This window comes from Phaethon lepturus, unplaced genomic scaffold, assembly GCF_000687285.1.
Source record: "Phaethon lepturus isolate BGI_N335 unplaced genomic scaffold, ASM68728v1 scaffold1063, whole genome shotgun sequence".
NCBI lineage: Eukaryota > Metazoa > Chordata > Aves > Phaethontiformes > Phaethontidae > Phaethon > Phaethon lepturus.
The window spans coordinates 113,027-135,096 of record NW_010526815.1 but is presented as its reverse complement, the minus strand read 5'-3'; the positions used below and the strand labels follow the sequence as shown (position 1 = coordinate 135,096).

Genomic DNA, 22,070 nt, shown 5'->3' with positions numbered 1-22,070 from the left:
AGCAGGAACAGGAAGATAATAATTTAAAATGTGATACTTTAATATCAATTTTATGGAAAATGGTAGTGGCTTTATAATCAAAGATATACAAACAGGCTTATTATAAAACAATGTGGTGGGTGAATCACTTCATACTGAAATATGACATTAATTTTCTTTCAGATCTATGTTACATAAATATATAATAGATATTTTATACTATATAGTTTTTAGTAAGTTTTCTTTTTACGCTCAGAACTCCAATGTAGTTTAGTCCTCTGGGGGGAAAAAAACACCACCACCACAAACAACCCAAAAACCCCTCAGCTGGTACAATGCCTGAAATACAACCGATCAGCAATAAAGTATACGACAGAAAACATCTTTCTAATTTCAGAGCAGTAACTGTGCAGGAGTTACTTTACAGACTTGAAAAAGACTTTAAATCGACTTGGCAATGCTATTCCTTGTAAATGGAATTGTGCTTATATAGGATTTACTATTTTTCTGTTAATGTAAGAAAAATCACAGAATCACTAAGGTTGGAAAGGACCTTCAAGACCATCAAGTCCAACCATCAACCCAACACCACCATGCCCCCTAAACCATGCCCTGAAGCGCCACATCCACACGTTTTTTGAACACTTCCAGAGATGGCGCCCCCCCCGCCTCCCGGGGCAGCCTGTTCCAATGCTTGGCCATGCTCTTGGTAAACAAATTTTTCCTAATATCCAATCTAAACCTCCCTTGGAGCAACTTGAGGCCATTTCCTCTCGTCCTATCACTGGTTCCTTGGGAGACGAGACCAACACCCACCTCACCACACCCCCTTTCAGGTAGTTGCAGAGCGCGATGAGGTCTCCCCTCAGCCTCCTCTTCTCCAGACTGCACACCCTCAGCTTCCTCAGCTGCTCCTCATCAGACTTGTGCTCCAGACCCTTCACCAGCTCTGTTGCCCTTCTCTGGACACGCTCCAGCACCTCAGCATCCTTCTTGTAGTGAGGGGCCCAACAATGAACACAGGATTCGAGGTGCAGCCTCACCGGTGTTGAGTACAGGGACACGATCACTTCCCTGCTCCTGCTGGCCACACTATTGCTGATACAGGCCAGGATGCTGTTGGCCTTCTTGGCCACCTGGGCACACTGCTGGCTCATGTTCAGCCGGCTGTCAACCAGCACCCCCAGGTCCTTATTAATATTAAATTAAATAATATTAAAATATTATTTTTATTTTCTTTTGAGTCACAGCTAGTCCTAGAAAGTTGATATTAAATATACAGTAAGTAAAAAACTATGTTTCAAATTCTAGTTCCTGCTTTCTTCTGCAGGTAGACCCCACTACTAATTTTTCTTTCAAGTTTCCAGTTTTCTCCTCTTCTGTGTGAAGCTCTTGGCTCCTCTGGATTCCAGTCAATCATATTTCTGTGTCATTTACAAGTGAGTGTGGGAAGGTGTCCAAAAATGATGGCCTTTCTGCTTTTAGAGATGGTGCCAGATAAGCTGGAAAAATCTCTAGAATGGATGGGATTCTGAAGAACTGTAACCACAGATTCTGAGCAAACTGCAAGGGGCACTGACTCCTCAAAGGCATATGACTTTGATGGAGCTGGTTTCTCAGGGGCATATGATGTTGACAGACAGAAGGCAGAAGGCATCCGTTACATAAAATCCTCTTCCCAGCTGGAGCCTCTCAGAGGAAATGGGAAGTTTTCAAAGGAAAGGTTGCTAGAGTATTTTAACATAGTCAAAACTACACTGTTCCTTAGCATCACTGAAGAAATGAAAGAGCTGTTTTGGCGGACACCTTGCATGGAAAAATTAAGCTTCTAGAGGGAAGTTTTCAAAATTTAGGACAACTTTAATAAGTACTACTACAAACCCATCTCATGTGTCTAAGTGCAAACACACAGAGCAAAAGAGTATGGCTGGCTACTGGCAAGTCCTTATGGAGACACTGGGACATCTCATCCATTTGAAATTAGGAGTGAGCGTTGGGCAGTAGATGTAGCTCATTGTTCATAAAACTGAATGAAAGTATTGAGCATGTTAAAAAGTTTCACCGCGTATTTCTTACGCCATTGTTAGTTTTCTGTGGTTTCTACTTATGCAAGTGAGCAGAGAATTAAGTTACTTTACGCTTCCCTTCACTCCAAAGGAGAAGGTTGAGAGTTGCTCGGTGCTGGTTTGCTAGGCGATATATATTTGGAAGAGGTAAGAGACAAGTTTTTCTGGGAGAATTTTCCTATAAAGAAGGACAGGATGTTCAACCTCTCCATCATTCCTGTCTCGTTTCCTTCTGAATGAATAATCAGATACAAATTGGCTGCAGTCTCACAATCTGCTACTCTGCCCAGCAAAGGCATCGTTCTTAGTATCCTGACTGAATTTATAATGCATCTCAGACATTACCCCACCAATCATGCAAAAAAATCCCTCTGAGAAAATATTAAATAAGCATTGCTATAACATATTATATCCACTTGACCTCATGCATTTGCCTCCCAAAAAAACAACCCCTAACTAACCAAAACCAATTTAAAAATAGCTTCAGCTGATATGTGCTAGTATAGGTTTAAAGAGGAGTACATTTTGTATGATAAGTGAAATAGCTGCTGTTAGTGTTTTTAGACTAATTTAGAAATGGATGCTTGAAGAAGCCTTTTCCTTTCTCTGGAAATGAGTACTATTAACAGAGAAGATGTATAATTATGATGGGTTATAATAAGTAGCTTAAGTCAAGTGAAAAAACTTCCTTTTATGTTTCATGTGGCTAGAATTGCTTTGCACTTTACTAAATTCAGCTCCTTAAGCTATACAATCTGTTTGTAATTGTGCTGCAACCAGAAAGGCAGTGAGTATTAAGACTAATTCTTGCTTTGGCTTGGTCTTTCTAGAAATTTAGTTTTCCTATCTGAGATACATTTAGTAGAAAATCCAAAGTATTAAAAAGTTTTGTGCAAATGAAGACTGTATGCACAGATCAGTTACCTGTAAATACTGTTTCTGTTGTTGAAATCCAGGCTTTTGATGTGCATATGTAAAGGCCGTGCATTTTCTGTTATTTCATGTGATGATTAAATTCTTCTACTATATGATCGTTATCACAGTACACATTTTTCAGATAGTGGCAGTGTTTGGTTTTTTGTGTGTTTTTTTTCCCCACTGATTCAGTAGCCAAAAATGATGATACAGTGAACTACAAAATTTCCAGTTCTAATTAGCAAAAAGCACAGAGAAGGTAATGCAAATTAAAATGAGAGTTGGTCTATGTAGATAACATAGAACAGAAGGTGTGCGTTTCACCACTTTGTGGTTAAAATTCATGTACAGTGGCTAGTAGAAAGCGTGCGTGAGATGCACTTCAGACTACTAGTGGAGATGTTCTTAAAAATGTGATTAATTTGGATCAAGAGAGTTAACTAGATAATTAAAAGTGAGGAAGATTATGCAACTGGAATTTTGATGATGACATGTTCAGAAACTTTGAATAAGGTTTTCATAGGCAACCTTGGTGAGAGAAAGGCTTAAGATGCTAGGGAGAAGACTGCTGATAGATTACTAAAGTGTGTATTAGTGGCTCAGAGGAGATTTTCCAAATGTACAATTGCTGGTTAGATCACTGCTATAACTAAAGAAAATGTACCTCTCTCTCCTCAAATCTAAAAGATGAGGTCTCAGCCCTAGAACATATATATTAATGCTTTTAGTGTTAGCAAAGCTCGTGGAAATCCGTAGTATTGGTTCTAATTTGGAAATACACCTTTTAAACTGGAGACATTGCCTTGAAATTGAATTTTCACTACCTGAGAAATTGAATTTTCACTACCTGATCAGCTCAACGTTATGCAGTTTGTCTCCTGTCTCTCTTTTCTCTGTCTGCAACTCATGAAGCCAGTCTAATACCAGCATGCCATAAAAACCTCAGTTTAATACATCTAAAACAAGGTAGCAGATGTTTGGGTTGTCATTATGGAGATGCCAATTACAATTCTGCAATTAAGTGCAATTTTTCTAACATTCAGCTCATTTGTCATTCATGAAAATATAGCAAGCATTTGACAAATATATGGAACAAACTATCAGAAATTTATAAAATCTATTAATCTTTTCTTAATTGTAATCAGTTTGGTTTAGAAGTAGCACATTTGTCACTCTGGTCTGTGTTCTAATGATATTGGTAATAGGGGAGAAACATTCTTTATAGCTAGCTTGAAGTGAAACCTTGTACTTCGACTATATTTAAAGTAAATTGGTTGTTAATTAAAGTAAGTTAGTAACAATTGCTGTGTCTAATTATTTTGATTATATAGGTTACTTGTCAACAGTTCTTGTTGCACTTAAACAAAGCTGCAATGGCACTAGTATAAATCTAACAATTGCCAGTTGCCTGTGAATGGGACTTTACAAAAAACCAAGAGATTTTTAGTATCCAAATTTGGAAATGGAACACATGATTTTCAAAATTTGAGAGGCAAATTGTCATTAAATGATAGTTTTTAAGGGAACATATGGATGGTTTTGATCAATAGCAATAGGAAAGTCACTACATACAGACAAAGGACATCTTACAGTACAATAAATATACCATACCAAGACTCTTCTGGGGAAACCGTGGAGAAAAATTTGTGTCTGTAAAATTCAGTTTAATCTCATCTGGAAACACTACGACTGTTAGTATTTTTTTTAGTGTTAGTACAGTGAAATACTATAACTATGATGAATCAGTAGTGTCATAACAAGGCAGAGTTCATTCTTTGCACTGTAAGGTCGTGTATTAATGTACCTCAGTTTAAATTCAGCCAAGAATTGTTGTCATTTAGAATTGAGAGATTTTTTTAAAATAATTTTTTATTTGTAAATTAAAAGACATCCAACCTTCTATTTTAATGATTCTAATCTTGAAATATAGACTACTTATTACAAAAGGAAAAAGTTCAAATTAGAGAACCAAAAGGGATTAGGAGATGAATAACTCATGTGGCACATCTTTTGATTACAGAGTCGCTAATGAACTGTAATGTATAAATATAACATACATGTCAATGTTTGGTTCCTTGGAATAAGTGTTGTTCAGTTACATGTGCAGGACTTTACAAAAAGGTATTATTAATTTTTAAAAGTCATCAGTTAATGTTTTCATAATTTGGAATCAGATATCCTTGCTGTGGGCCCGATTAAGTTAATTACGTAGGTAAATGTAGTTAAATTTAGCTTTGTTAAGTACCTCAAATATTGCTTCTACTGTAGCTATCCCACTTTTTCTCTGGTTGTGAAGCTGGAGAAATAGCAATTTTTGTTCTAATTAGTTCTAACAAGTTCTTTGTATCTAGGAGTAACATTCTTATATGAGTAGTGCATATTGTTCCTATGTGTCAACATTTTGCATGTCTGAAAATTTATTCACAGACAGTGTAAATGTTTTGTCTGTACTTTTAAGTTGCATCCTCTGTTGTTGAGAGTGAATTGAGAAACTGATGAAGTATGGACTAGAAAAGTGGACAGCGAGGTAGACTGAAACCTGTTGGACTTGATGATCTTAAAGGTCTTTTCCAACCTTGATGACTCTGTGATTCTGTCTGAACTGCTGGTCTTAGGGGGTTGTGGTAACAAAGTCCAGCTAGAAGCTGACCCCTGATGGTGTATCCCAGTGATCAGTAAGGGAGCCCAACAGTGTTTCACGATCTGGATGATGGGACTGAGTGCCTGACATGCAAGTTGGAGGTTGCAAAAATCGGGACTGTTCAGCCTGGAGAAAAGAAGGCTCAGGGAGGACCTTATCAATGTGTATAAATACCTGATGTGAGGGAGTAAAGCAGATGGAGCCAGATTCTTCTCAGTGGTGCTTAGTGAAAGGCAAAAAGGCAATGAGAGCAAACTGAAACATGGGAAATTCCATTTAAATGTAAGACATCATGTTTCGCTGTGAGAGTGGTCAAACATGGGCACAGGTTGCCTGGAGAGGTGGTGGAGCCTCCCTCCTGGAGGTATTCAAAACCCAACTGGACACAGCCCTGAGTGACCTGCTCTAGTTGAAGCTGCTTCAGCAGGGCGCTGGGCTTAGGTGGTCTCCCAGAAGAGGGAGGCTGGTGCCTGCCAGCCTCAGCTACTGTAATTCTGTGAAAAATGTGTACAGGACTGACATATCCATCTTTTACCTTTAACTAGTGAGAAGAAGAGACAATCTTCATGTTTGCAGTAGTAATTTTTTGCCTTATTCCTTTTTTATTCAAACGAATTAAAGGTAAATTTGTCCTTCAAACTAAAAGGGTAATTTAATTATTTGCTATTAAGTGCAAAGTATTAGCTCTCTTTGAATGGAAAAATAGGTAACAGGCAATGAGAGAGGGAGTAGAGACTGTCACACCAGCCTTTCAGTCTGTTCTTCATGCATGACTTCATCTTCTATCATAATCACTCTTGGGGGAATTTATGGATAGTATCATTTTTTCCTTGTTCCTGTTATGTGAGCTGAAACAAGCATGAGTCCATATTCACTGAGCCACATCACTGCTGCTGTCTTAACTTTGCCATGTTGATAGGAAATGTCACACTGATACATGACATAATTACAGCTGGCCCCTTTTATGTGATTATTGCCTTGCTGTTATTTGAGGCAACAAGAGATGTTGAAATACGGCGTTTATATATAATGTTATATCTGACTAACCTTGTATCCATCTCAAGCACTAGCAATGAGAATTACATGGTACCACTGCATTGCAATAATTAAATAGATTGTTGCATAATTTTCAGGTCTGTCTTCAGACAATAGAAAAAATATTAAATGGTTTTCTTCCTAAAAAATAAATAATTATCCTGCATCAAAGCTAATCTGATGCAGGAAGCCTGGATTTGAATATCCTCCAACTGTTGGTAGATCTAATTATGCCAGTTGTACCTAAATAATTCCATCATTCTGGCTACTGTACAAATACATTGTTTCTTACACCCTATACGGTAATGAGTCAAAAATTCCTGTTACCAATTTGCTAGGAAGTTTGAGCAGATCTGACAGTTAACTGGTTGTTAAATAAGACGACGGGGAGCAGTGCCCAATGGCAGTGCTGTTAGTCGTCCGAGGAGGCTGCCGCGTGTCAGTTGAAGGATGCAGCACGTCTGCCGCCTGCTAGGAAAGTCTTTTAAATTGCTTCTCTATTGCTGCTCATTTCTTGCTGAGACAGCGTAACTGAGCTCAGCAGGATCTGCTGGTCAAGCTCAGGCCATGAGATAAGAAGGTTGTCTTACGGCTTTAGCAAGCTGAACTGCTGGCAAGTTGGGGTCCTGACTTGGGCTTGACACGCAGTATAAACGTGCTTTGAGACTACGGTTCTACTGTAGCATACAGATCCGAGTGATGTGAGGCTGCTGCCTGCATTCAGCACGTAGTAGCTAAGGGGCTGTACAGTAGCTGGTTCAGTGAGAAGGCAGTAGTATTAAGTAACAAATTACAAATTTATAACTTTATGATTAAACAATGTTGTTTACATTTCTGATTTTACTCTTCAGCTTTTATCTCTCTTGTGAGTGCTGAAGCAGGTTTCAAGTGCTTTTGTTTTAGGTTGCCTAGATCTGGAATGCATATCAGGCTGCCTAACAAATCAGTGCCTGTCAGTCAGGATTTGGAATAAATTGCCTTGATTTTGACGGGCTTATGATGGTGGCTGCTGGTGCCTAGAGTAAGCAGTAGCCCAAAATACATGCCATGTCTTTGTTTTTCCCCGTGAGTCTCCTCTTCAGAAACTCTTCACAATCAGATTTCTTGTTTAAGCCTATAACTTTTTTATATTGGATGAGCTGTATTAGCATTCCTCAAAACATATTACATGCCACCCTACAATATTTTTCTGGCTTCTGTGTGGCACTGTGTAACACCATGATGTACCATGTGAAAGACAAATCCTGTTATATGTAGAAAATATAGCCAGTCTTAGTTAGCAGAGCATGTACAGCATCGCTTAATGGGTTCCCAAACACTTGGTGTTGTCTGTTTTAGAGCCAAATTCCACACGTATATACCATAGGTCTTTGAAATGATGAATGTGTAATCATTGGACCCCAAAAATGATGCATTATGGAGCAACCTGATCAAAGTCAGGAATTTAGAAGCTCACCATCCTTGAGGGATGAGGACCTCTGGTTCTTTGGAATTGAAATGCTTTGCTTGAGCTTGAAATGAAGTAAAGGAAGAGATCAGTTTAGTGTATAAAAATTTTTAATCCTCTGAAGGTAAAAAGGAGATAAATTTTACTTTCTGATGAACAGGCATAATATAAGTGAATGGGAACACCTATGTTAGTCTGTTCAGCAGTGTGCATCAGAATAAAAAACCCTATTAAAATCTTTAAACTTTTAAATACTGGGCTTTAAATCCAGTGAGTGAGATCAGAACGGGATGTAAGGTTAATGCAGTCTGTTCCTTCAGATGCCAAAATGATTACGCAACCAGCTCCAAGTTGTTAACTGTTCTTTTTCAATCCCTTATGCTGACCCCAATTCAAACTGACTTTTGACTTTAATTTAACCGAATTTCAACAGCATTGTACCTTGCAGTGATGACTCTGAGTTGCAAAATAGGATGTATATTATCAGAAAGTATGTTGCTTTCTGTGCTCTGTATAACAGAAGCAACTTATTAATCATTAAAATGAAAAATCTACTTAAAATTCCAAACAGTGGTGAGGACAAATTGTGATCTTCCTCATCAGTCAAGTCAATAATATTATTCTAGATGCAAGGGTAGCAAAGATCAGAATCTGCACAAGAGATAAAGAACAATTTTTATTCCTAAATAAAAACCTTATGAAAGTAAATTCATAATATTTTAACAGTATAGAGCTGAAGCCAGGTGTTTGTAGTGAAACTTATCTTTAGGTTGCTGTTTTGTTTTTGTTTTAATCTACAAAAAGATTTTTCAAGAATTCTAATAAAATGTTTGGAGTTTTATTAGTTAGTATTATTCTACTCATGTCTATAATTAATATGCCAGTTGTGGTCTGCCTGGAGTTTGCAATGTGCTGAGATAGTGTTGAAAATATAATGTGGGCAGAAGTTCAATAAAACCAAAGGAAAATTCCACAGTATTGTTTCGGAAAAGTCAGATAGGATTATTAAGTAAGCTTTCGAAACAGTAAGTGAAGTGTAAAAAAAATTTGTGAGAGAGAATCTTTGCATATCAAACCCAGCCTATTTCCAGACAAGCTTTAACAAAGTTTCTATTGCATTCTTAGGCAGGGATGTGCATTCCTATGTAGTTATGCAGAGGTGATACAGCCAGAAAACAATAAATACTCGTAGAAAAATTGTAAAGAACCAAAGAGAAGACAAAGCAAATTTGTTTCGGGTGACCAGAATCCAGATTCTAGCTGGGGTGAGGGATCTGTGGAAATGGTCATACTATGAAGGACAGGAGTAACAGTGCTGCTGTTGAACTTCTGTAGGTAACAGGATCCCAGGGAAATCATAAATGAAAACTAGAACAGCCGATATCTAGTATTACTGCTTTCTTATTTTCAACATATCTTCTGAAACCATTTCCCATTTTGTAACTGAAAACTTTATTTAGTCAAGGTTTTAGATTCTTAATCTTTGGCTAAAAAGAGCTCGCTCGTTTCGTTTTTAAGTTTTTCTCTAAGATAAAGTAATTTCTAAATCCGTCTTGGTTTAGCTTGAAGTCAGCTGAATAAACGCAGGTTTACATACAAAAAGCTGATAAATTTGATTATAAATTTAGTATGTTTTAGGCTTGCTTTAGATCTCTTACTATTGATTCAAATCATGTAATGAGGGAATATCTCTGAAGTTGATAGTACTATAGTGTTTTAGTGTTCTCCTTTTTACAGTATTAGGAATTGAAAACAAAAAATATCATGTGGTTCGAACAGCATTCATCCTTCTTGGCTATTTAAAATTTTACTTATATACTGTTTAAATATACAAAGAAAATTCATGCACATCCTGGTCCGTTTTCTCTTTTTGGAGTAAATAAGGTATAGAGTGGAAATTTTTTGCAATTTGTTTGCCTATTGTGAATGGAGCTGAAATAGAACATTCGATATGGGTATAATATTCTAGCAAAGGTCATTTTTTATCTTAATAGAATTGGTATATTTACAATCGTCATCATTCTAAAGGAGTAGAATCTGTAGAACACAGGAGAATAACGTAAAACAAATTAAGACTTCAGATAATAGATGAAATCCTAACATTTTAATTTGGAAAGACTACTTGGATCTTCTCGCCAGGTCCTCTCTTTTCACATCAAAAGGGGTAATGAGAAGAATGAGGTTTAGTAAGGGTCATGGTAAAAATGGAAGCATTATAATTTCCTAATCTAATCTTAAAAGTTGAAGCACATCTTTAAGCTCTGCCCACACTTTTATCTTTCTTCGTTCTTAACCTGTTTTATTAGTCAATTATTTTCCAGGGAAATAATTCTGAAAATTCCTTTTGTAATCCAAATTCAGTATTAGGTCAATACTAGCTTTTGGGTTGGTATTTTTAAGCCTTAATAATACGGCTGTACTTTGACCTAGAAACCTATTTTGATTTGATAGTTTTAACAACTATTTTTTTAACATCTGTCTGCAGTCTGTTTTACATGCAAGTATTTACTTACAGTTGAAATAGTATTGTTACATAAATAATATAAAGACTCGGAAGAAACATTGGAAAACATTTTACAAGGATCAGTGGAAAGTCGTTACTGGAGGAAGACACTGGATCACTCTCTTCCTAGTAGAAGATTACGCAGTGTGTAGCTGTCTTGTGACTACCAAAAGATCTTTCACTGAGCTCTTGAGAGGAAGACAGAGTTCCTATTCACGAATCACAGTTCAAAGGCTTTCTCTCACACGGGTTTTCATTCTCCGAGGATTCAGCGAAGGTGTTCTCAGCTAGTTATTCAAAAGTAACCCCTTTGGGCTGTCCTTTTAATTTTTTTCCAGGTGCCATACACTGCAGATTTCAGCAAGAAATAAATTTAGATATGGCACAGCAGGAAGTTTTAAAAGCCAGCAGCTTCTGCAAAGGATTGTCAAGAACAACCTGCAAGGAGCCTAGTTTTGGCATATAGATCTTGAGCTGAAACAGTGCAGGAAAGGAAGTGCTACTTGCCAGCTCTCACCACCATATGCTTTGTCATAATGTAATGTACAAAGAATATGGAGACAGCAGCTGCTCTAGAGGGAGGTGGCCACTTGTTGGATTTTTAAACCTTTCTGAAATGTCTGTTCATTTTCTTTTCACTGGTATTTTTTCCCCCTTGCTTACGTATTTGCTTTCAAAAGATGTTCACTGAAAGAAATCTATTTTTAGGCCACACTAAGAAGAGAGTTTGGTCTACTTTTTGTTGAAATAAAAATAATTTTAGAAGGACTCTAATACTTAATTTTGTATATTCCTGAAATGTGGGTAGATTTTCTTACTTTCTCAATATCCATTCACATCAGGGCATGATGAAATCGTATGTATGAATTAACTGTTGTCTACGATTGTAAGTCTTTGATGGAAAGAAATTTGTGTCTTCCAGTGTGGGTTTGCTAGTGGCTCGATCACATTCGCATTTAAGTCACTGTCAAGATTCACTGACTTCAGTGGCAGAGGCAACCAGAGCATAATTGAGGATTTAGATCTGAAATGGAGAGAATTTGATAGGATATGCACAGAGAACTCAGTCTTGCCTAGCATCGCTACCCAGGCAGTGAAGTTGATTACTCTGTAGCTTCGAGAAACCTGAAGTTCATAGCACGTTCAGGAACTGTGTGCCTGCAATGTCATGAAAATGAATCTTATTTATTTAAGCAAAATTGTATTTTAAAGGGTATTTTTTTGACTCCTGGGTTTTTCATATCCACTGAATGTAACTATCCATCCAGATACACATAACTACAAGCACTTGGGTTTTAAATTAGGGATTCTTAAGTGAATTTGAGAATCCAAAGGGAAGTTACCTCACAGCATAATGGGATTATAGCAGGGCAAGTTGTTATAGCATATAATAAAATTAATATGTCATATTAGCATTTTTGCTGAGTGTCAGCGTTTTACATTGACCCTGGAGCAGCACTAAAATGTCACAGCAACACAAATGTGACCCATATACCTCAGTAGAAATGACGGTTCATATAGAAGAAAGACGTTACAACTCTTTTTGGAAGGATAAATCTCTTTGAGACAGAGATTTTTGGATTATTATGTATTGTTCACCATAGATGCATCTCTCTGAAAAAGAAATTACAGTAATCTATCTCTCAGCAGGTATTTATGATGATTCTTATGGAAAAATCCATGTTTATTTGCTTACTTCAGTTGTAAACCAGTCTATTATCATCTATCTGACCATTTTTTTAATCCACCTGTAATTGGTGATTATCTGGAATATTTACTTACTAATGCTTACTTAAAGGTCCCCTTTTCCCTTTTTGTGGACATACGTGTTGCAAGAACTCAAATCTAAGTAGGATTACGGATTTGCAGCTTTAATCATTCCCTACATTACATCTTATCCCACTGATGGGCAATGTAGAGAATTCCACCTATTTAGCAATCCCATTTTCAAAACAGACTGGATTTTCAAGTCTATAGTGAAATTAAACATGGATTCTGAACATAGTCCTGCAGTCCTAATTCTGCAAAATGTGAGGCAAAAGTTTAAGTCATGTTGAAAATGATGACTTACAGTCTTGTCTTGAGTCAAATCAGAATCTGTTTTCAATGCAAATTAAAGTTGTGAAAGGATGACGACTTCTTTTGGTTCTTGTAAGTAATAGTTTAGCCCTAGCTTAAGCAACACTTTTCTAATTCTACTGAGTACAAGAAAAATTAAGTTATGAACAGTCTATAGTTCACACTTCGGTCACTTTAAGTCAATCTGGAGTCTTGACAACACAGGAACTTTTTTATTGGGGGTGTATTACACCTCCAAGGAAGTTCGTAAATGAAAAGTATGGTTGGTTGTTTATATTTTGAATGGGAAAGTAAAGCCTTCCTTGTCCCTTAGAAGGATTGAGAATTGTCAGGAGCTGCAAAATGTTTAGCCTAATCCACTTTTTCTAATATATAAAGCATTTATTGTCTGAAGCAGCAGAGTAAAGTAGAGCAATTCTAGAAGCAGGTACTTTTAGATGTAGAACTATTATTTTATAGATTGTTGGAAATCACTTTTTCACTGAGATTTGCTGTTATGATTATATGCAGATTTATTGTAGGAATAAATTTCAGTAGGGAAAAAAGGTAGAAAAAAACAGTAGGGAAAAAAAGGACAAATCTTTCTTTCACTCACCATTATAACCATGAAAGTCAGCAAAACAGGATAATTCTAAGCAGTTAAGAAAAGGTAATCCTCTGTGATAAATGAGAATTAATTATTTTTGAACTTCAAGAAAGTTACTTTGTTTTTAATGATATATTGCCTAACTGTCACAAGCAATTCAACTGTCAATGGCTAATTTAAAAGAAAAGAAATGCAAGAGACCAAATGTAGCTATTTCTCGAGGGAAATTTTCCTCATTGTGAGAATAGCTGCTTCAAGTTCAAGTACAGCTCTATGGATTTTTTTGCTAGCTTTTAAAAATCGGAAGATGCATGACTGCACAGTTAGAGTTTCAGACCTTAAACTGTAGACTATGACTTTGCTATTAGTTGTTCAGAAGGCTTTGTATATGGCTTATCATTAGAGAAATTAATATCTAATTTTTTCTTCTCTTCAGCCACCAGAAAAAGAGGGTGGCCTGCCTCGCCAGGTAGGCAATAAGACGGAGTGCGGTCTCTTGGGATTTGTCCTGGATTTGAAGCAGGATTACGAGCCTGTTCGGAACCTTATCCCCGAGGAGAAACTGTATAAAGTTTATACGTTCAACTCTGTGAGAAAGTCAATGAGTACTGTCATTAAAATGCCAGATGGTAGTTTCCGAATGTACAGCAAAGGAGCTTCTGAAATTGTTCTGAAGAAGTAAGTTCAATGGATCAGTTGCTGTGTTTTTCCAAAATGCAAAACATTCTGACACTAATAGTGGGAATTTTGGTATTTGGAATTTGCTACTTACAGTAGAACTGTAACACACTTTAGGTAGTATAAGCTGTTGTTTTTCTTTTCTAGATTTTCTTTTTTCTATGTGCTCACTCTTGCAAAACTGTTTGGCTTATTATTCTTACCACTGGCTACCCAAAGAATTGGGTCTGTGTTCGGTAGTTTATGAATGAATTCTTTATGTTCAACCCGTTTGGAAAACAAGGAATTTTCAATTTCATTGTAAGTTGTCAGCTCGTTAATTACATGGGTGTTGAGGAAATAATGAATGAAGGGTGCTCGGTTTCTCTGTAGTAAGTTACAAACAAATTCTCTCTGGTATTTCAGTAGTGAATCTTCTTGTTTAATCTAGAAATTTACACTAGAAATTTAAAACTTGCCATCAAAAAAGGGAAGTGTTGAATGAAACGAGCCAATATAAGGAAATACTTTACAGCAGTCATGCAAATACACAATCAACTTTTTTTTCTCCATTTTCTTAAATAAAAAAAAGATGTTCCAGGATCCTTAATGCAGCTGGTGAACCTCGTATCTTCAGACCACGTGACCGAGATGAAATGGTGAAGAAAGTGATTGAACCTATGGCCTGCGATGGACTGAGAACTATCTGTGTTGCTTTCCGAGACTTTAACAGCAGCCCGGAGCCTGACTGGGACAATGAAAATGACATATTATCTGACCTGACTTGCATTTGTGTTGTTGGCATTGAAGACCCAGTAAGGCCAGAGGTATATCAAATTCTTGTGTCATAAAGCATTTCTCAGAGAACTGAACATAAATTTAACTACAGATTTCTTCCAGGGTTTATCTTTTTTTTTTTTTTTTTAATTAGTTCTGTCAAAGAAGATGCAAGTGAGCTTTAAAAATAGACTTTACTTGATAAAAAGTCAAATAATTAACATGATAAAAAACAATTCTTAATCAGCCAATATTTAAATGATGCAAAATAGGCCTTTTTGAACTACAGGATTGAGACGACTTAACCTTCTCTCAAGGAGTAGTATACAGGAGGACTGATCAGCAGAAGTTTTATTATGCTCCCAGATATTAAAGAGTTTTTCTTTAAGTAATGTGGTGATGTGCAACTCTGAAAGTAAAGATGTGCAGTGATTATCATTGCCGTGATTATAACTGCAATGTGCTCGCTTTCCCCAGAAATCGCATACAGTCTTGGAGTTTCGTTTTTTACTGTAACAGTTGCCCCTTTACTAATTGTAACCAGTGGCTACTCAGGAAAACTGTTTTTAATGTTGTATTTGGACAAGGAAAAGCTTTGCTGTGGAAAGGCTGCAGATTTCATGGGTACTATATTTAAATAGCTTGTAAAAAATATGACCAAAATTTCAGCTCCACTAAACTGAGGAAATCAGTCTTGGGTGTGCACACTGCAAGCATGTGCCTGCTACTACGCTTGTAAAGTCTATTGTACAGTAATAGAAAGAGTAGATTAAGAGGTAGAAGCTTTGTTTCTGACCTATGTATATGGTGCTTGATAATTAGTCTTGACAGTGGGGAATTAATTCCATTTGCAGTTTAGAGACAGCGACAGAAGGTAAGTCCCAAAGTTGAAAGCGCGGAGCGTAAAACGCTGGCATTTTTGATATCTTTGCTTGGTGCTTTTCTCGCTGACTCAACCATGAGTGCGTGGCCATGGCTGCTGCGTAGGCACGGCTGCAGGCGCGCAATGTGATGTGATGAGATGTTATGTGATGTGATGTAAGAGCACCTGCCCCAGCACCTCCTGCAAATGGGAGGAGCGATTAATGCTGTTTTGCTCAAGAAATCCATTCTTTGATTCTGCTGTTATTTCAGTAGATGATTAATGACTGTGGTTTGCTTTAGAGTAAGGTCATTGAAAGGGAACTCAAATTTCTCTTACACAAAAAGAGTGGGTTCCGATGATGCAAAAAGTAAGTAGTTTAGTACCAGTCTTTGTCTTTTTTATTCTTCTCTCTCATTTTACCTTTTTGCTGGATCTTTTTTTAATCACATCTAAATCTTGGTATTTGATTCACTGAGAATTGGTGGCAATGTTACAGATGTTTAGGATTTTTTTTTTTTTTACTAAAACATCAAAAATATAAGTTAATCTGATTTATTTCCCCAAGTCCTTTATAAAGTAGGCTTTTACATACTTTTGGGTGCTGTAACTTTGGAAACTAGTACGATATAATTACAACTACAGGTACCAATCGTGTAACTATGCTTTGCATGATAACAAACTTTCTTGGATTTTATTTCAGTATCAAGAAGGATACTAGGATAATAGTTTACAATAAATTTAGAATAAATTAAACGTTGCTTAAGTAAAAGCTGTATGATAATATCCTTATCTCCGCAATCATTAGGTAAACAGCATTCACTTTCTGTCATCAGATGGTCTCTTGCTGCTAATCCATCTGTCCCTACACCTGACACTGCAAGTCTTTAAAAATCTTAAAAAACATTCTTTTAAATGTTCTGTCTGCAATGGTCCTTTAATGCTCTAGCTCACATACACATAAACTTGGACAGTTTTTAGCTGTCAGTGACCACTGGAACTGTGAATCAGTCCTCTCTTCCTCCAAAATGGATTCATGATACATGTTGTTAGAAAACAGCTTTAAGTCAGGTTATGTATGGTATGACAGACTGAGGGAATGGGTAGCAGTGGGGTTTGCAGTTATTCTTGAAAATAACTGCAAACTATCTTTTCATGTGATTATTATGAGTGTGTTTTATAACAGGGCTCCTCTCATCTTGTAGGGAATAATTTCTTAGGAGCTTGAGGTAAAAATGAATAGTGTTGCTAAAAATAAAGAGGTCAAGTCTGACTTCTATGTAATGGATCAAAGAAGATGAAGGCAGGAAAACGTTTTCCTTCTAGATAATTTGAATAATGTATTGAATTTCTTGTAGTTTAACACCAGAATATGCACTAACACTTCTTACTTCATTGCAAGACATACAATAGAATGGTTATAATTTCAGAATTTTACATTTTTACCAATGTTGGGAAGTTGTTTTTTGGGACTTCGTGTTTTGTTGGGGTTTTTTTCCTCCTTGTCCCTTTTGACCATTTCAAAGTGGTAATAACGTCATGAGAACATTTAAAACAATGTTTAAATTATTGCTACTCCACACATTGCTAAAAAGCAGCAGCTGTACTTTAGGAGAAAGAAATGAACCAAAAAACCCCAAGCCAGAACAAAAACATAAATTTCAGAAAAACTGTCTAGGTATGGAATACCTGACTTAGTGGGAATACCGTAATATACATAAATTACAATGGTGAAATCACCATTGTAGATGCAAATAGTAAGATGTTGAGCTGTTATAAGGGATCTTACTCTTTTGCCAGAATTTAAATAGAGTCACTACTGGAGTTTATGAATTGTCACAGTGCTTTCTGTATGGAAGAAAAGAACATAAAAACTTAGAACTATTACTACAACTGCTGTTTTATTTATATTCTCAGTATTCATGGATAACAGAATTTATTCTGACAGAAATGGTAGATTAGGTAATTCCAGTGAAACATGCCTTTCGTTTCCCTTAAATTACATTCCCATTTTTCCTGGGAAAGGCTCAGGCTTTTTTCCTTTTCCCCAAGATGGCCGTTGGAGTTAATGCAAGCAAAGTTATAGGGTCCTTGTTTCCACCGAGCTCCCGTGGCACATTGCTCACACGCCTCCTTGGAGTGTCCAGATATGTGAATACCTGCAGTGGTGTCAATGCTGGCGTGGTCTGAGAGACACAAGTGCTGCATCTGTTCTGACGATATTGCTGGGAGCTTTCTTGCACTTCCATTTCCTTCCGCACATTGAAAGAACTATTTGGATGAATTATTCAACAATGACATCCATCAACTGACCAGCTTTGTCTGGAGAGTAACCATTGGACACCCATGACTTCTGCATAATTTCTTGGTTATTTCGGTTAATTCAGACACTAGCTTCTTCATTATCAGCAGCTGTTTTCATCAAGCACTGAACTACATGCTTGATATTTATTTTTTGTTTGGGGAGGTTGTTCTTTGATAAATATACAAGAAGAGAACAAACAGAATGATGTCTTGTTCCTGTAGAGATTTATTTGTTGATTTTGACAGTCTTTCTGGATTGGTTTTAATGAGTCTGTACTGGCTTATACTGATTTGCCAATGCACGCCTACAGTCTGTTATTTCTAGAGATGAACATAAATCACTTCCAAATGTCATATATTTATTTGTCACCTGATTCTGATCGTATTCCTGCATTGGGTAATTTATGCATGCATACATGCATTAGAAGGTTTTCTTTGCAGAGAGAAAATAAACCAGAAAACTTAAAAATGTGTACGTAAGCTCTGGAAAACTGATGGAAAATATCTGCTTCCACTGCCCACTCAGTCTGCCAACACGCTTTCTTCCTTGCGGCAATAAAAAAATATGGACAATATTTTAACTGTAATTACTGTACACAGTATTAAATCAGATACCACCCACCAGCTGTCCAAAAAAATGAGGGAAGAGGAAAATAGAACAGAAAATAGAAAAAGAAAATAGAATTCTCTAGTTATATGTGAGTTTGAGATGTATTTGAAACTAAGTTGTCCTCCCATGACCTTGCTTGATAGGACTGGCACTTTATGTGAATAGACCTTTTTTTCTGTTTGCACTGTAATTTATTTTTCTCCTTCATGGTTCATACACTGTGCTGGTTTTACAGATAGACATCTAAATCTGTCATATTCTATGCATGAGGGTCACTACAGTTTAAGTGGATACTAAGGGCATTGCAAATGGGATATAGTCAGGATTATTAATGTGAAACTGGGTAAATCAGGAGTCATTTGCTTAAGTAATAGATTTACTCTGATCGTACGTCCCCCATAGAAGTCTATTTCATAATGTTAAAAGGCTTCAGGTCCAAAAAATGTTTCCAGGACACAACTTGTGGGAAGAATATTCTCTGTTAGCAGAGATGAGGATATGGGAAGATAAACCTCTGTCCCTTCATTTTTCTCTTGGTTCTGTAATCTGTATTGACAGAGAGGCATTCTGCAAACAGCACATGCTGTGGATGCACTCTGAGGGTGGAGTGATTTTCTTTGTAGTCATGGGAAGAGAGTACTAGTCCGATCCTCAATTAGGTGTTAGTTTAGTGAGAGGTTTTGGAAAATAGAAGCCTCACAACTGCCTCTTATTTATTAAAGAAGAAAGAACACAACTGGCCAGATGCGCCATTATGCCCTCTGTGTGAGCATCTGTCTGAGTTGAATTAGAAGCCGTAGAGACATTTCTAATACCATTATGCAAGTGAATAGTATTATTTTTTCCTGAGAAAAAATATTTTAATAAAGATGCAGAAACATGGTGTGAAATTGTTTTCACTCATTCAAAGAATCATTATCTACAATATGGTTTAAGGGTGTAGAATTTCAGTCTGATGTGCAGTCCTAGATAAATCATGAGGAGCCCAGCGTTCGCCACAGAGCGGTGGTTGTCAAGTAAAAGGCAATGTCCTGCCCTCAGCAGAGCTGCATACTTGCGGCTATAGAGGAAATTAAGATATCTAGAAATGCACAAAATTAACAGTGTAATCTTGTAGATGGTGGCTCCTTTTCTTAATATTTTCTGTACTAATGGATAAGATTAATCCAGTCTAATTGGCATTGGTTTCTACAATACACTTACATCTATGATAGACGTTATGATCAGCAAGCTGCACTGAACTGGCAGGAGGGTATAGCGAGGCTTTGCTATTGTAGCCAGTAATACCCATTTTGATACCCTTTCTTAAATGAAATAGGAATTTTTTTTATTTTAATGATTATTTTAAAATTAAAATTCTTTTCATAATCGTATCATTTGCTTATTAGTTACAGTAAGAAATCAACAGGTCTATACACACAATTGCTGATGTAATTTGTCACAGTCAGACAATCCCATTACTTTATATGTCATCTGAAGAAGCTCAGCTGATAACACAGCAGCAATTTGCAGTCAGTGGTCAAGTATATGTATTTGGGGAATTTATTCAAATATGGTTTACGTATGCATTACATAGATTGGGAGTGTTAGACAACATTGCAGAGCAAACGTCTAGGGCCAGGTCTTTGGATCTATTTTAACTTGTGGGGTAATGTTCAGATTGTCTGTAACTTTACTTAGCATCACTGCCTAATATTCAGATGGTTACCTAAGTCATGCTCATCTTTTGGGTATCTTTTTCCTCTTAGACTGTCACTTGTCTACTTCAGGTACTTCTCTGCTGCCCCACATGTAAGAACCAGTGCAACCTATAATTGCTTTATATCTGTCCTTTGCTGTCTTCTGTAGTAAGGCAGTTCAGTTTCCTGTAGCTCTGTGATGGGTTTTTGTCTTGACAAGGAGGCCTGGGATGCCCTTAGTCTCTTCTAGGTAAAAATGGAAACTTGGAGAAGTGGTACTGTGGTGAAGGTATCTATCTAGGCTGTTCTTGAAGTGTTAAAACACACTTCTTATTCTTCCATGTCAAATAATATTGTTATTTTTTTCTTGAAGAAGTAATGCTGTCATAATAATGCAGAAGTGTGATAAGACTGCATTAATTGTTTAGAGTGACATTTATTAATAAATAATAAATCAACATTAATTATTATATAGTTCAAGGGAATAGAATTTTTTCCCCATCTGACATTAAGCTCTAGATATGTAGCCTTTCTATAGGCACTGACTCCATATACCCAAGTAGATGTTTCATACATCTCTTATTAAAACAGCTTTATTTAATTATTAGGAATCAATTTGCTAGCACTTGCATATTTTAATTGCAAAAAGTTTTTTATTTTTACATAAGCTGCATATGACGCCAAGTCAGTATATAGCTTCTACATTAGTCTCACAGACCCTTTTACATACTGAATTCTCTCTGACTGATATGTATACTGTGCAGCAGGAAAAGTTAGTCTCATACAGAGAGGAGCATAACTAAAATCATGCTTCATCTTTACAGTTTCAAAATATGTAAATTATTAATGAAATTTTAAACTCGTATACTTAGTAATTCCACCTGTTGATATGTATGAATTACAGAATCACAGAATCATTAGGTTGGAAAGGACCTTCAAGATCATCAAGTCCAACCATTAATCCAGCGCCACCATGTCCCTTAAACCATGTCCTGAAGCGCCACATCCACACGTTTTTTGAACACTTCCAGAGATGGCGACTCCACCACCTCCCTGGGCAGCCTGTTCCAATGCCTGACCACCCTCTCAGTGAAGAAATTTTTCCTAATATCCAATCTAAACCTCCCCTGGCGCAACTTGAGGCCATTTCCTCTTGTCCTATCACTAGTTACTTGGGAGAAGAGACCAACACCCTCGTCGCCACAACCCCCTTTCAGGTAGTTGTAGAGAGCGATAAGGTCTCCTCTCAGCCTCCTCTTCTCCAGACTGAACAACCCCAGGTCCCTCAGCCGCTCCTCATCAGACTTGTGCTCTAGACCCCTCACCAGCTTTGTTGCCCTTCTCTGGACAAGTTACAAATTACAATTAGTGTAATAGTGTTAAATTACAATAACTTCTAGATAACCTTATTGAAAGGAAACTTTGGATCAGAAGTTAGATAATTTTCTGTACAAAATACATGTATTCTCAGTTCATATTTTCATGTAGGTTCAGAGTGCTGTACCTTGATGCTAAAGGTTAAAAAAGCTGCAGAGCACTCCTTTTTATTGAAGGCAGGAGAAGCTTTAGGCAGATGGTCTAAAAAACTGTTTGCGTGCATCTTGATACAAGATTTGTCGTGCCTGTGATGTAACCTCAATTTCCTAATAGTCAGGTAGCGATAATTTATGCCATAGCATGTATGATTTCTCTTTTTGCTTCAGTAATTTCTTAGCCTCAAAATATTCTGATTGGAAGCATCTGACTTACATTTCACGTCTTATCTAGGAATTTTCTTTCCTGTTATATTGCTTTTGTAGGTCCCAGAAGCCATAAGAAAGTGCCAGCGAGCTGGAATTACAGTCCGCATGGTCACTGGAGACAACATCAACACAGCACGTGCCATTGCCATAAAATGTGGAATCATTCATCCGGGAGAAGACTTTCTCTG

At 36.9% G+C, this 22,070-nt stretch overlaps 1 protein-coding gene across 1 annotated transcript in view; it reads left to right on the top strand.

Moving 5' to 3' along the window:
• LOC104617759 (plasma membrane calcium-transporting ATPase 2) overlaps positions 1–22,070 on the top strand; it is a 77,093-nt gene that overhangs the window by 9,829 nt on the left and 45,194 nt on the right. The window contains exons 3-5 of the mRNA XM_010283168.1: positions 13,688–13,929; positions 14,501–14,735; positions 21,940–22,070. The exon at positions 21,940–22,070 is cut by the window's right edge and continues 67 nt beyond it. Of these exons, the coding sequence (XP_010281470.1) occupies positions 13,688–13,929; positions 14,501–14,735; positions 21,940–22,070 (608 nt within the window). The remainder of the gene's footprint in view (positions 1–13,687; positions 13,930–14,500; positions 14,736–21,939) is intronic.